The 14,268-nt window shown below is 37.5% G+C and overlaps 1 protein-coding gene across 1 annotated transcript; it reads left to right on the plus strand.

The window, feature by feature from the left end:
* Nucleotides 1-181: 181 nt before the first annotated feature.
* Nucleotides 182-14,230, plus strand: gpbp1l1 (GC-rich promoter binding protein 1-like 1). Its single transcript, XM_048199994.1, has 12 exons — nt 182-501; nt 2,789-3,889; nt 5,143-5,256; nt 5,409-5,538; nt 5,629-5,945; nt 6,131-6,206; nt 6,326-6,522; nt 6,695-6,835; nt 9,309-9,464; nt 10,284-10,402; nt 11,999-12,101; nt 12,219-14,230. The coding sequence occupies exons 3-12, from the start codon at nt 5,197-5,199 to the stop codon at nt 12,372-12,374; spliced, it is 1,455 nt and encodes a 484-aa protein (XP_048055951.1). The 5' UTR covers nt 182-501; nt 2,789-3,889; nt 5,143-5,196; the 3' UTR covers nt 12,375-14,230.
* The last annotated feature ends 38 nt before the right edge of the window (nt 14,231-14,268 follow it).

The following is a 14,268-nucleotide window of genomic DNA, read 5'->3' on the forward strand; positions in this document are numbered from 1 at the left end:
AATTCTTTGTGCATTCTGATTATGCATTGATCTGGTTATTTTTCGTTACTTCACGTGTAGTAAAGCCTGTGAAATCAGACACCGTGGACTCGAGAGATGCTTTCTGGTAGAGCTCATTTGCATGTGCCCATTCTGCCATGTTGTTCACATAATTTTTTTGTTGCCATTTAACTCAATATATTTCACGAGCAGTGCAAACTTTAAAAGTCCGCGCTCTGTGTGTTTCAAGCCCTCTCGAGACTAATTCCTTCAGCTGGCTTGAGCTGAGGGAGAATGTTATGACGCGTCGAGAGCGCTGTGCTCTGCGATCGATTAGCTCGTCTGTGCAGAAGTAGACAGGAACAAGCTAGATGGATTGGCAAAGTCGGAACGAGTGTGATTAAAAAACACAAACAAAATACAGAATCAGAAATACGACAACCTCCAAACTGTCAAATTGACTTGACAAGCGGCGCATCATTGTCTTCGATTAACTTATTGGGATAGACAAGGGATCAAAAGGTAGGTGTATGTCGAAATGTTTATTCGGTTGGTTTGGTGTCGAGAGGGAGCCATTTTAAAACACTTTATTTCTGCTCGGAATGCTAGCTTAGCCTAGTTCGCGCCGTGGCTAAAACAACACGCATTCCGTCAAGACACAAGTCAGAGTCGTTATAATTCACCATTATGTAGCCGTTTAATGATGCCTAAAAGTTTCTTTGCTCTGAAAAGTTTAAATTTAACCAGTCAACGTGGACTAAAAGGTTTATGCACACATTGAATGGCCTACTATGCTAACTGTGCCGTGCTAGCGAGTGTTCTGCAAGTAGAAAGGCGAATTAGTTTTTACTCGTTGTTTGCGATATTTTCTAGTTATGTTTAATTACTGTATGCGTCAGAACGTTTGGATGAGTATATTAAATATTAGTTGGCTATTAACACAAATATATTTTAAAGTCGATTCCAGTTCATATCCTGCAGCTAACTCTTTTGCTAGTTTTAAGCCTGCTTTTAGTTTTCCTGCACTTAACTTTCTAACTGTTTTACATCATACAAACTAATTGTTTATCTTACTGTAACGTTAGCTAGAAAATGCATGGCCGGGGACATATATATATTTTATCTAGAATCCCCTGGCAAGGAGATGATTAGTCATGTAGTTCACTCAAAAATTACATTTATTGTCATAATTTACTCTCTCTCTCTTAGTAGACTAGATTAGTAGACTGACAGCCTCAGTCATGATTCACCTTCACTCTTTTTCCATGTAGTGAAAGTCAGTTGTGACAAGAGTTGTCATTCTGCCTATTATTTTGCATTTTCCTCTGAGGGAGAAAAACAGAATTTTGGAACAACATGCGGATGAGTAGATAATGAGCAGAATGTTTATTTCCTTTAAAGTAGTTGCGGTAGCACATTTGTAATCTGTCAAGGCAGCTTAGTGTGCTGACAAACTTTTTATGTTTTGGTGGTTGTTTTCTGAGCCAGCATTTGGGACATGAACGTTAACAATTCTTTAATTCGACGTTAAAATTGTTGACTGAAAATGTATGGGTTCCACAACTTCCACTTAAGTAGTTCTGCTTTGTGACTTTTGTTATGAAGTTCAAATATTTCCTATAGTCACTCAGGTAGAGGTGATAGAAACTGCTTGAATAATAATTATTTAAGATTGGAAAAACATTTAAAAAGTTCTGACATATTAAAATGTTATATTATTCTAGTGTTTCTCGACAGAATATGTATTATGTATATTAGGGGCGTAACAGTACACAAACATGAAGGTTCCGTATGTACCTCAGTACTAAAGTCACGATTTGGTACAGCAGGGGGAGAAAACTAAAAATAATATTGCTTCTTTTTTCTTTCCTTTTTTTAATTAAACATTTATTGAATAAATTGTGTCTCTGTCTTTAAATAAATTACATTATAATTAACTATAAGGATAAAAACAAATCAGTCTCAGGCAGCTAATGCTGTAAACTATACAGGCAGCCCTTTTTTGCACATTACTATAATATTAAAACTTCGGTAAAGTTGGTTTTATATTCGCACATTCGGACTTCTGATAAATTCAGACTTTCCAATAAATGTGCAATAAATTAATGTTTACGAATTTTAAGCAGCGACATGATATTGACAACCAACGATTGTCAACTTACAACATTTTTCACATTCAATCAAAATAGGCAAGTATTGTTTTAATGGCATATTTACTTGTGAATGTCCAATGTAGTGTGATTAACAAGGCTATTGAATACGGATGTCCGAATGTGCGAATATAAAACCAACTTTACCGAAGTAAAATTAAAGGATACAATTGACAACAGAGCCCAAACTATTACATTCAGTTGCTATTTATTTTTAGATGTAATATTCAACACTCAAATGGAAGGAAAGATGTCAATTGCACACAAGGCAGGTTTTGCATTAACTTCTAAATCTAATTATAAAATAATTTTTCTGCTCCAATTCATTTGAATTATAATCATTTACACTGTTGCTTGTTTTCATGACAAATTAATTTAAACATATATTAAATAATTAAGACATTACTAACAGGTAAAGTAAATATAATGAATATTTTAAGCTAATATAGTACATATATTTAGTGAAATTCTCCCCTCTAGAGTTAATTTCTCTAGTGCACTAACATGCTGTGAACAATAAATGACTTGCCTGAGGTAAATAATTTAGAATTAATTACATTAATTAATTGCCACATTGTGTAATTAATTAGATTAAAATAATTCAATCGCTTGACTGATCTAATATATAAATCTAAATATTGCATGTTATTTTTTTACAGAGTTGGTCTGCAGATTAATTGTGAAGATCTGGAGGAAGAACGACCTGTTGGATTTGTGAATGCAGGATTTTTAGAGACCCAAGATCTCCCAACATGCAATAATACAATCTGGAGTACACCTGTTGTTTCACAGTGAATGTTCAAGGTTTGCTTACACCTGGACGCTTATGTTTTTTCATTGAGTTTCATTGAATCACCAATGCACGGTACATCGTGTTTAACAAGAATCTGTGCAAATTGGCTTCGAGTTACTCACCTGTGGAAGCTTCTTCTAATTTGATGAACTGGAAGATCGGAAGTGTTGTTAGGAGGCAATTCATATTTACTTTAGATTTTTTCGGTAGCCTAACCTGATATTGGTTCACCAGCCATTTATCAGCCATGTGGGCCGAGAATTAAAGATGTCAAGTTTTCATTGTTTGGTTCACTGAATCAACCAAATTATGAGCTGTTGAAGGTTAAAGCAATTCTCATGACTTTATAACATAAAGCACTTCTAGCTATTGTGATGTGACAAATCAGCCCCCCCTCCCCTTTTCGCTCCGACGTAGCACCTTCGCTGTTTTGATGAGGTGAATATATTCAGATCACCACTTTCCGCAAAACAGCATTGTGTGGTACAAACCCACTCTCCGTTTTTTTTTGTCGCTGTGTGTGTCTTCAGCCGAAAATGAGTTCGTAAAGGAGCTTCTGAGTGTCAGAGCAGGCACAACGTGCTGCTACCACAAGTCCCCAGAATAAGAGACTGGACTTGTATTCAGTCGCCCTGAATGCACACAGTCATCGTCGGTGAACTAAGGGTGTCGTGGAGAGTCACTCTGGCATTACAGATCAAACACATCCGCTACTCTTCCACAGCTACACGCCACTGATCAAAGACAACACGTCACCATCTTTTCCATCACCTTACAATTTCACCTTGGGCTGCACAAGTTTCGCTTCCATCCCCTTGTTTGCACCATCCTGGAAACTGGAGTTTGCCTGTGGCAGGAGCTGCGGTTGTCCTGAGGCTTCAAAGCCCCTGAAAGTGCGTTGGTTGGGCCCTCTACACAGACACAGCCAAGGACAGGGCCATTGAACTACAGAGCCTTTGTCTCTGGGGTAAGAAGCCACAACATTTAGCTGGAATGTTCCTTGGTATTGTTTATTTTGCACTCTGAATTAGTTACGTCTTGCAGTATGTAATGTAATTGTCATTCCGTTGTATTAATTGTTTTAAAGTTGGTTTTCGTTAAGCCTAAACAGATAGGCAATCATATCAAGGCCCGGAGAGCAATAAAACAGAAGTTCGTTTTTTTGTTTTAATGTTTAACCCAGAAACTGCTAGCTTGTCTTTAAAAAAAAAGACATTAAATATGCTAAATTATTTTCTCTTAAAATCAGCATGAAATAAATCTGTTTTGTTTTATTCTTTAAACATTTTTTCGCCTCAACGTTTAAATCAGAATGTTGTAACTCGATATTCCTGTGACAATGACAAACTTCCCTCTGGTGATGTATGCTAGACTTCTTCAATCATTTAGTCCACTTAAACCCTGCCCCTCCACTCCAAGTGGTTTTCTGATAGGTTCAAATATTTGGGCCTGCTCCTTCACTCTGTATAGAGCCTTGGGCTGTCACAGGTGTGATTTCTAAAGACACATTTTTCAATCATATCTGTCAAGTTGGGCATATTTTATGCATGATATTCCTAAAATCATTTGTAGCACCTTTAAAATGCAGATACAACTGTAAGCAAGCTATTTGTAGGTTGATTTCTAAAAAAAAAAAAAAAAAAAAAATCGTTGAGTATTCTCTTCAGCCTGACTCAGCAACATTGGCTCAACCAATGACATGAGTTTCAGGTCAAGACTTTGCCTGACCTTTGGCTGACTTTCAAAACTTGTTTAAAAACAGTCATTGTTTTTGCATTTGTTGTTGCTAAAATTACACTTTTCACCTTTTAAAAGATACCGTGAAATCAAAGATGAAAATTCTTATTTTTATATGAAATATTGCAGTATTTACTGAAATGATTTATCTGTGCATATCATTATTTTTTCATATGCCCTTGTAATCTTTTATCAAAAACATGTCGCCTCCTCCTCGCAACAACATTGAGAATGATAATGTGTACGCTGGCGTGAATACTGGGCAATAAGATTAACAAACGACAAGGATCCAGTCAAAATCAGGTCCCACCCTACATTTTTTTTTAAAGTTAAAGAAGCCTTTTCACTTAGATATATGTCACAAATAGGGAAAAAACACAATTGCAATTTCCATTTCATGCTGACTTTAAATGTATTTGCTTTAATGGGAGGTATTTGTTGTAGTAGATTGTAGTTACATGATGTTGTTGCTTGTATTGTCAGTTCAGGCCATGAGGTTTGATGCCTCCATCCACTGACGGGAGACACTGGACCTAAATGGCGCAGCATGACTTTGTTCCTGCCTGGCTTAACTTCTCCACGCCTCAGCCCGCCAAGGTATTGTAATGGATTGTTGACTTTGTATTGACTTTGTGCATTAAAAAAAAAAAAAAATCGGGACAGCATAACTCTTAGTTCTCTTGAGCCTAATCATTCTTTTCTAAAATAAGCTTTTTAAAGCTGAAGCTATCTGTGTGTGTTTTTTTCAGTCCCCTGCTGCCCCCCTTGAGAAGCATGGAGAGCACTTTCCCCGCGGAGACAGCCGGCCGGGAGTAAACCGTCGCAGACACAACTCCTCTGATGGCTTCTTCAACAATGACCCACTAAGAGCCCCTGGAGGTTGCTGAACATGCATTTAAATTCCTTCTCATGTAGAGTCAACCTGCTTTTTGACCTGCCCTTTGTAATAGCTATTCATTTTCTTTTCAGGTGATGGGTGGCAGCAGCCATCTCTGTTGAGGCATGACTCCGTTGACTCTGGTGTTGCGAAGGGGAGTCAGGGGGGATTGGGAGGCGGAACAGGGTGGAAGGAGACCCCCAGCTGGCATGGGGTACCGAGGGGCCAGGAAGGTCCTCACCACCACCATGCTCGGCATATCAAACGTGGTGGAGGTGAAAGGGACAGACAAGGGGGCCACCGACAACGTAATGGAAACTTTCATCCACGCAAAGGTGGCTCTTATCAGGACAGATATTCTGATGAGGAGCGCAACGATGACAAGCTCAAGTTTGTTGATGAGGATTTTGTAAGTATTTTTTTCCTCTTGAGATTGTTTACTTGTGTAGTGAGTGAGGACACACCCCTACCAGGCATGAATTAACTGGTTATGTCATTAAAGAGGTTTAGTTCTGCCATTCTTTACATGCCTTGTGTTGAACTGACTGCATAGTTAGTTTGCATTCATGCTTTCTGTTTTCATGTGAATTTCAGCCCTCCTTGAACCCAGAGACAACTGGAAAGCCAGCAAGTCAGCCTCGTGCTGTCGGGACTCCGGCAGGAGTATGGGGTAAAGTTGCTTTCGTTAATGGAGTCTCCATGTTCCACCTGCATAGAATTAAAATATTATACATTTACATTTATTGGTTTGTTCTGAAAGGATTTTTTTTTTTTCAACTTCTGTTGCAGAGAACCCCCCTAGTGCTAAGCAGGCTATGTCTAAGATGCTGGTCATTAAGAAAGTGTCTAAGGAGGACCCCAGTGCTGCATTTTCGGCTGGCTTTGCCAGCGCTGGCCCTCTGCCCGCCAATGGTTCTAAAGTCCCCATCACTGGACCCAGTGTCTACAAGAATCTGGTGCCCAAACCTGCCACTGCCCCCACCAAGGTACTAAGCTAGTGGATCTGAAAGTAGTACTTGTGTGATGTTTGTGATTTGTTTATACCAGCTTATTTAATCACATCACTTATGGTGAAGACCGTGTTTTCCTAATGTTATTTTTATTGCATTAGGGCAATTGTGGTGTTGTCATTTAATAAATAAAAACCTTTTTTTATAGTCTGGCCCATGGAAACCCAATGGAAGGGAAACTAAAGTGGGTTTGCATTTCTCTGGACGGGATTCAGCCTTCACCAGCCCTGTGTCTGTGACCAAACCTCTGACACCTGTCAGTGCACCTGCCCATGGCACTTCTAAAGAGGTAAAATGACAAAGTCAGGCAGGGAGGCTGTTTCTTTTATTAGTTGGTTGTAATTAAACCAAGCTATTGTCATTTTAAGATGTCAGAGCTGATTATTATGATTATAAATTGTTCCGTTTTTTTAAATGTTTTATAACATGGGGAGCTTCTTTCTTAAAACTCTTATGCCGGGTTCAGATTACATTTTATTTTTGTGTCTTATGATAGTCACTATGTCAGAGTATGCAGTTTTTACTCCTAAGTTGTTGTCATGTCATGGACAAGAAACATGTCCAGTGCTTCCCACACATAGACTTTACTTGGGCGGGCCGCCCACGTTTAATAACAACCGCCCAAGTACATTTGGAGACACATTTTTGCTTTTATTATTTTTCTCCTCTTATACTTTTATATCCGCGCACGATAATAAAACCTTCCGCGATCGATGAACTAGTCGTTTCATACCTGCTCGTTACGTGTGCGTCAGAACTGTTTACTCCCGCTGACATTCCCACAGGCGCTGCATTTTTCAAAGTCACAAGGCGGCGCTGTTGCGTGTTCTACAAGCTCGTGCAACAGCGCTTCAGTTTGCTTCAAAGTGATTCTCAATCAATGAAAAGCGCAGACTTATGCCAAGCGATTGCTAATGAAGTCAAGTTGATGAATTATTACAAAGTCTACTTTATGGCCTTTATATAAAATGTTTTAGACGATTGTAAGAATCTGAAGGATTAGCCTGCAATAGTACAGACATTTCAAAATAAGAGTCCCGGTGTATTTTGGTCTTGTTTATAATTAAGTCACACGCTAAGTTTTTTCTTTTTCTTTTGGGCATTATTGGTATTTTGGTTACACAATAAATTGTATTTAATTTGATTTCCATTTAATTCATAGTAAATTATTGTAGTCTCCCCCACAGGAAGAAAAGACTAAGAACATTATTTGACACATATATTATTCATTTTATAAATTTTACTAGTAAAATCTGTGTCCCATTCACTGAAAGAGACACTATATGACAGCAAGGAGAACATAGGAAAAGGTGAACCATTTAAATGCTGTAATTTTGCATAATTTACAGTGTATAATAATGCATAATATTAGTATGTAATTAAGTGTAATATGCTATGTAATTAAAATTAATTTCAGTAAATAAAAATACTGTTAAAAATCACACATTATTTGTTTGTCACATGTAGCAGACCATTTTTGTGCCCGGTTTTTCGCCCGGCTACCCCCGCAAGTATATTTCAAACCTGTGGGAAGCACTGATGTCAGGCTACACTTTGCTTCCCAGTCATGGCTTACTGTCTTTAACAACGTGTGTGATGTCATCGAGAAGGAGGAATTAGCGATTAATATCCAGAAAAAAGAGCAGTAAACAAACAATGGCTACATGGCGTGTTTTGTACTGGCTGCCTTGTTGCCAGAAAAAGCCCCCCAAAAAAAGAACCCAACAGTTGACATGTTTCTGTGCCATAGCTCCACAAACCTTTCCTTAATCGCATAATTCAACTTAGCAGCACCAATACCATCGTCTCTCTTTTGTTTCACCATGTTTAAAAGCTGTGTATGAAAGAGCTTCTATTCTCCTATTGGTCAACATCACAGATGTGATGGAACCCATCGTGGAGGACTGGGGGAAAAAAATGAATCATGTTACTCTTTCTGTCAGGATGTCATTAAGCATCACAGATGTGGTGTTGGTTGTTGTCTACTATGACACACTGTACGAGATTAACCTTTTGATTCTAGCATCCCAACGCCCATTGTAATTACGAATCACTACAACACTCTACGTCAAACGGATCATAAAATCGGGCTGATATTGTGTAGTCTGAACCTGGCATTAAAGGAACTACACTGCAGACCATTTATTGTTCAATATACACCTTTTTCTAAATCAGTAGAAGTCTGATTGTATAGGTTTAATGTATTAAGTCCGTTTACTTCATATTCTTAAAGTTTCTTCTGTCTGGGTCTTTAAAGATTCCATCACATAGACGGGTCCAGCTTTAACCATTTACTTATAATTGCCTTTTTGCTAGCTGCCTGGAGAATTAACATCAGTTTCTTATCTTTGTTGTTCCACCCATTAAATTAAATATTATCCAAATATAAAAAATTACAATTGCATTGACTTGCCACACCAAAAACGGTTTCTAAATTCCTTTTAATCTCTTGCCAATAAGGAACTAGTACCCGACATTCCTAAAAAAAAATATATATATATGATAGTGGTTGGCTTCATTTCAACAAATCCTTTCCTTGTATCTTTGTACTGTGTGGCTATATGCCAAACACACAGTCAGTTTGCGATTGATCAAAAAATGTTTACAACATGTTCTCTGCACTTCTCTATTCTCCATTATTCAATAAACATCAGAATGTTATCATTTTTATCCATAGGAGAAAATCAGTAATCAACATGCTTACCCAGCATTTCATATTTATCTTTCTATCTTTTTCTCCCTCTCTCTCCCTCCCTCTATAGCCACCCTCCAGCACCACCCCTCCGATAGACATCACCCCCTCACGGCTAAAACTGATGCGCCGCAGCACAGACCGCAAGAGTGAGTTCCTGCGTGGACTAAAGGATGAGAGAAACGGGGATATGAGTGACTGCCACAGCCCAGGAGCTCCAGCAGAGGTGCAGATGAATTCATCTCTGATCTGCTGTCTGTTAGCTGTAGTAATAAGCAGATTAATTTGCCTTTATTTGCTCATTTTAAGATTATCAGTATTGGCTCAGATTTTCACCCTTACATCGGTTACAGTTTTGTTTTTGTTTTTTGGAATTATGTTAGCCATCATCCACTAGTTTTTTGTCTTGACCAGCTGTTCATTATGAACAATCATAGTATTTGTCAACTTAATTATGATGCATTAGTTTTTGCTTATTTTAGTGATTTTAAGTTTGTGTTTACTAAGACAGTGTCATTTTACTAATATTTATATTTCAGTTTTTTTTTTTTTTTTTTTTAATTACTTTAACACTCATTTTAGTTACTTGCCAACATTTCTCATTTTCATTTAAGTTTTAGTTTTTCATCTAATATTTAATTTAATTTATTTTAATATATGAAAACACTTCAATAGTGAAGAAATAAACTATGCAAGAACACATCTGATACTTAAAAAAAAAAAAAAAGAATAAAAACTATGGGTGCTCTGGAAAGGGTACAAGATAAAAAAATATATTAGTGGATATTTCCATGCAAAATGACAGCTTACTTCCAGGCACTTTCATAGATTGTAGTATTAAAAAGCCTTTGTTAGAGGGGCTACATCTTTAAAAACACCAACGCACATCGGCCCAAACAGGCCTTCATCAGGGTGTAAAAATAGTTTTAGTTTAAGTTAATAGTAATAGCCCTGCAATAAGCAGTTGATAGATTTTGTGTTGCCACATATTTGTGTTTGCTAAAGCCTTCGTTTGTGATTTATTGTGATTTTACTCTTTGTTTAGGGAGAGGGAAGCACCCCTGAACCAAAAGAGTTTGGAGAGAGTCATGAGAACGGCATCTCCCACTCTCTCAGTGACTCAGACCCAGAGCACTTGTCCAGCTCTCTGGAGGCGGAACACAGGTCAGAGCAAACACAAACACTTCAACGCATTCTCCTCTATCAGACACATATAAGCTCAATTCCAAAATCTAGTGTTCTGCCTACATGGGCAAATGCCTTCTACTAGCTTAAATGGTATGTCACAAGTGACTGATTTAGAATGCTTTACTGGGCAGCAACTATGGCCCAGTGTCCACCTGGTATTAAGATGCATATTGGTTGATCGGATCACAAGTGGACGATGCTAAAATGTAAATGTTTTTAGCTTGTCCTCTTTGGACCACTTCCAGAGGTAGTCGAAAATCCATTTTGAAGACCGGATTGCTTTCGCAGTGGAAACACTCATGTGGTTGAATGTGGCCACTAAAGACCACCTACTGACCTAACACATAAACATTATGGGAAGCTCGCTAGCCAGACGGGATTTAAATTTTGCCGGCTGAAGACCCAAGTTTGGTTTGAAGATGAAAAAATGTACCAAGCACAATGTCTCACCATTTCTTATTTCTAACACACACTCGCCACGTTCGGTGTGGTCTTGCGGCTGTCAGAGCAGAAACGAAAGCTGTTGCTGTCCATTTGTTTTTCTTTTGTCTCTGGACACGTTCATATGTAAATTGCCCGAGCCTATTTTGTCCATTAGATCTGAAAAAAATCCATCAATTTACCCGCATAGACCCTCCCCTTGAAGAAACCAGGACAGAAGTGGTTGAAAGTGGACAAAAGAGACCGATTAAAATACCTGGTGTAAACGGGAATGTGTCTCCCTCATCTACTTGTGATCCGATCCTCCAAAACGCATCTTAATGCCAGGTGGAAACAGGGCCTACGTGTATCATACAAACAGCATATGGAAGACAATTGAGTTCATTAGCTGGCCATTAGCATATTGGTTGGTGGAATATTCCAAGCATAAAAATACAGTTTTAAATAAACTTTTATTTTATGATTATAGAATAAATTTTTACTATTAGTAAAAAGTATACATTTTATTTCTTAATGCATTTAATTTTTTTTTAATGCATTTTTTATATAAAATTTAAATTGAGTTATATGCAAGAATTTCTCTTGGTTCAAACACCATAAACGATTTATTTTTTCATCACAGTTTATCTGAGATTGCTTTCTTTGTGAAGGATACATGCAATGCCACATTATAATTTTCCCAAAACTAGGTATCTTTGATACCTTGGAGGCACACTTAGAAAAGCATTCTCATGCTTACAGAAATAATGTTGTGGCAATCATTTTCAAAAGCTTTCCATGCATGTAGATTTTATTCAAATTTAAATTAGCTTATTTGCAAGCAAATTTCCCTTGGTTCATTCACTATAATCTTTTTTTTTTTTTTTTTTTTTTCCTTTTTCCTTTTTCCACTGAGTTGATAGTTTATCTGAGATTGCTTTCCTCATGAAGGATACATGCAATGCCACCTAATATTTTTTTTTAAACTATGTATCTTTTATACTCTGGAGGCACATTTAAAGATGTGTACATTTAAAGAATGCTACCTCCATAGGCAGCACACTAGGTTTTTGAACAGAGCCACACATTGATCTGCCTACAAAGGCAGCATCCATAATCCACATGCTCACACATGTGGATCCTCTCTGACAGATTGCTGAAGGCTATGGGATGGCAAGAATACCCAGAAAATGATGACAACTTCCAGCCCCTCACTGAAGACGAACTCAAAGAGTTTCAAGCTAAAACTGAACAGGTATGGAAAATGCATGCATATAGTCTCTGTTTTATTTTTAGTTTATTCTTCGTTTAAAATGAAGTGCATCATAGACATTTATAGTTAATTTCTATATATGTGTGTGTTTTGTGTCAGATGAAGAAGATTGGTCTTGGGCGTAACGGTGTGCTCTTGAAGCCACGTAGTGTGGCCCTGCTAACCTGGAGGAACACCCCAAACCCTGGCCTGGAAGAGGGCTCCGAGTCTGAGACGAGCAGTAGCAGCCAGACCTCCGATGATGACGATACCTAATGTGGCTTTAAACACCACTCTCACATTTCCCTTTCTCTCTTTCTCTTAACCTTTCTCCTCCATCACATCCATTTATTTCAATCTAAAAGAAGAAGAGAGGAAAGATTCTTTTCATGGACAAGAAACATTTGTCATATCCCAGGCGGAGAGAAAAAGAATTCACTTGTCACCTCATTGGCAATGTCTTTGTTTGATTTTTTTTTTTTTTTTTTTTTCTCCCCACTCTTCTCTCTTCTTGTCTGCTTTTTGTTCTTTATCCTGAACTAGAAATGTCAAAGAAAGCCACATGCACCCCTCCACCAGATCTTTTTTGTTTTGCTTGGGAAAAAGACTAATTCATAATAATAACAACACCAATTATAACCGTGATTTAACGTGAAATATGACATCATTCTGAATGTTCTATAAAATGGCTTTGACACCTTTCAGAAAGATTTTTTTTCCTTTTCGCGAAAACAATTCGTAGCATTAGTGTTAAGATGAAACAATCATTGTGAGCCGCTGACTGCGACGTTGCTCCCAGTCCCTCATAGAAATTAACTCAAGCCAGTCATCCCTGCAGCAAGGAAGAACTAAAGCAACACCGAATGGACTGTCACGTGCAGTCTGGCAGCTAGAACATCAGTCCATTTCTGGCTCCAGCTCCAGCAAACCCTGCTCATTTTCACTATTTTCATTCTGCAGAATCATACTAATATATCTGATTTCATGTCTCCCAAGTACACATGTGAGAAAACCTTAAAGGTTAGAGTTGAAACCTAGCTTGCGGAAGAGTTTGTCGGGAACTGGTTTTTGAATAAAGGTAAAGTTTGAATGGAAGGGTCTTTGTTTTATATGTTGCGTTCTGGTACGCCAGACGAACATACAGATGTTCAGTTCACTTAGGTTGGGTTCTGTTCAAAACGTTCAAAAAAAAATCATAAACAGACTGCTGTCTTCTTTCTTGACCATATATGGTATAAAGCAGGTTTTTTTTTTTTTTTTTCCTGAATAACCTAAAAGCTGATTTAAACCATATTGAAATCCTGAACATTTCAGAGTTATTCTATAAAAAGCATTCTCATGCTTACAGAAATAATGCTGTGGCAATCATTTTCAAAAGCTTTACATTCATTGCATGTGGATTGATAAAGGGGTATTCAGTAAACACAAGAAAGGTTTGATGAACTTATTCCCTCACAAATCCCAAATAAAATCTACCCAATGGAATAGAAAGCATTAAACATTATTTGGGTTATGTAATGTTTATAATGCAGGAATTGATCCAATGTCTATGGTTTGTAATGACTGTGAACATTGTTTGAGCGATCAAGTAAGATGGCTTGCACGCTTTGTTTTGCTATGTTGTTCCTTAAACAGTTCATTTGAGGTTCATTTTGGGCGCTGAGTTCTATCCCTGCTGCTGGCAGTGAAGTAGAGATCCATCTTGATTCTTTTAAAAGTTCTTTATTTCATGAGGGACTGCTGGTGTAAATTGTGCATCTCCTTTTTTTTGTACCTTGTTTTTGCTGATAGGGTATAAAAATTGCTTTATCACAGATTTAAGTTTCTTTTTTAATTTTGGTACAGCTGTAAAAATTCCCACATAGTTTTTTTTTTTTTCTTTTCTTCTTTTGTTTGCATTATATTGTTTCTGCAGCCTTGATATTCAGGGTGGATTGTAAAAAAATATAAGAATAAAAAATTGTGAGTTTTGGAAGATTAAGATTATTTTGATAACATTATTTACAGATTTGAGAAGATAAAAGGTCCTGTATGGGTTTATCTGTATGAGACAAAGCAGACATAAACTACTGCATCGCAATGAAAAGATCGGAGAAAAAATTGTAATAAATATTTTGCATCAGTTTGCCAAATATGTCCAGCCTTTCGTTTTCTGCTGAAACACTTGGGA

The sequence above is a fragment of the Megalobrama amblycephala genome, linkage group LG8 (assembly GCF_018812025.1).
Source record: "Megalobrama amblycephala isolate DHTTF-2021 linkage group LG8, ASM1881202v1, whole genome shotgun sequence".
NCBI lineage: Eukaryota > Metazoa > Chordata > Actinopteri > Cypriniformes > Xenocyprididae > Megalobrama > Megalobrama amblycephala.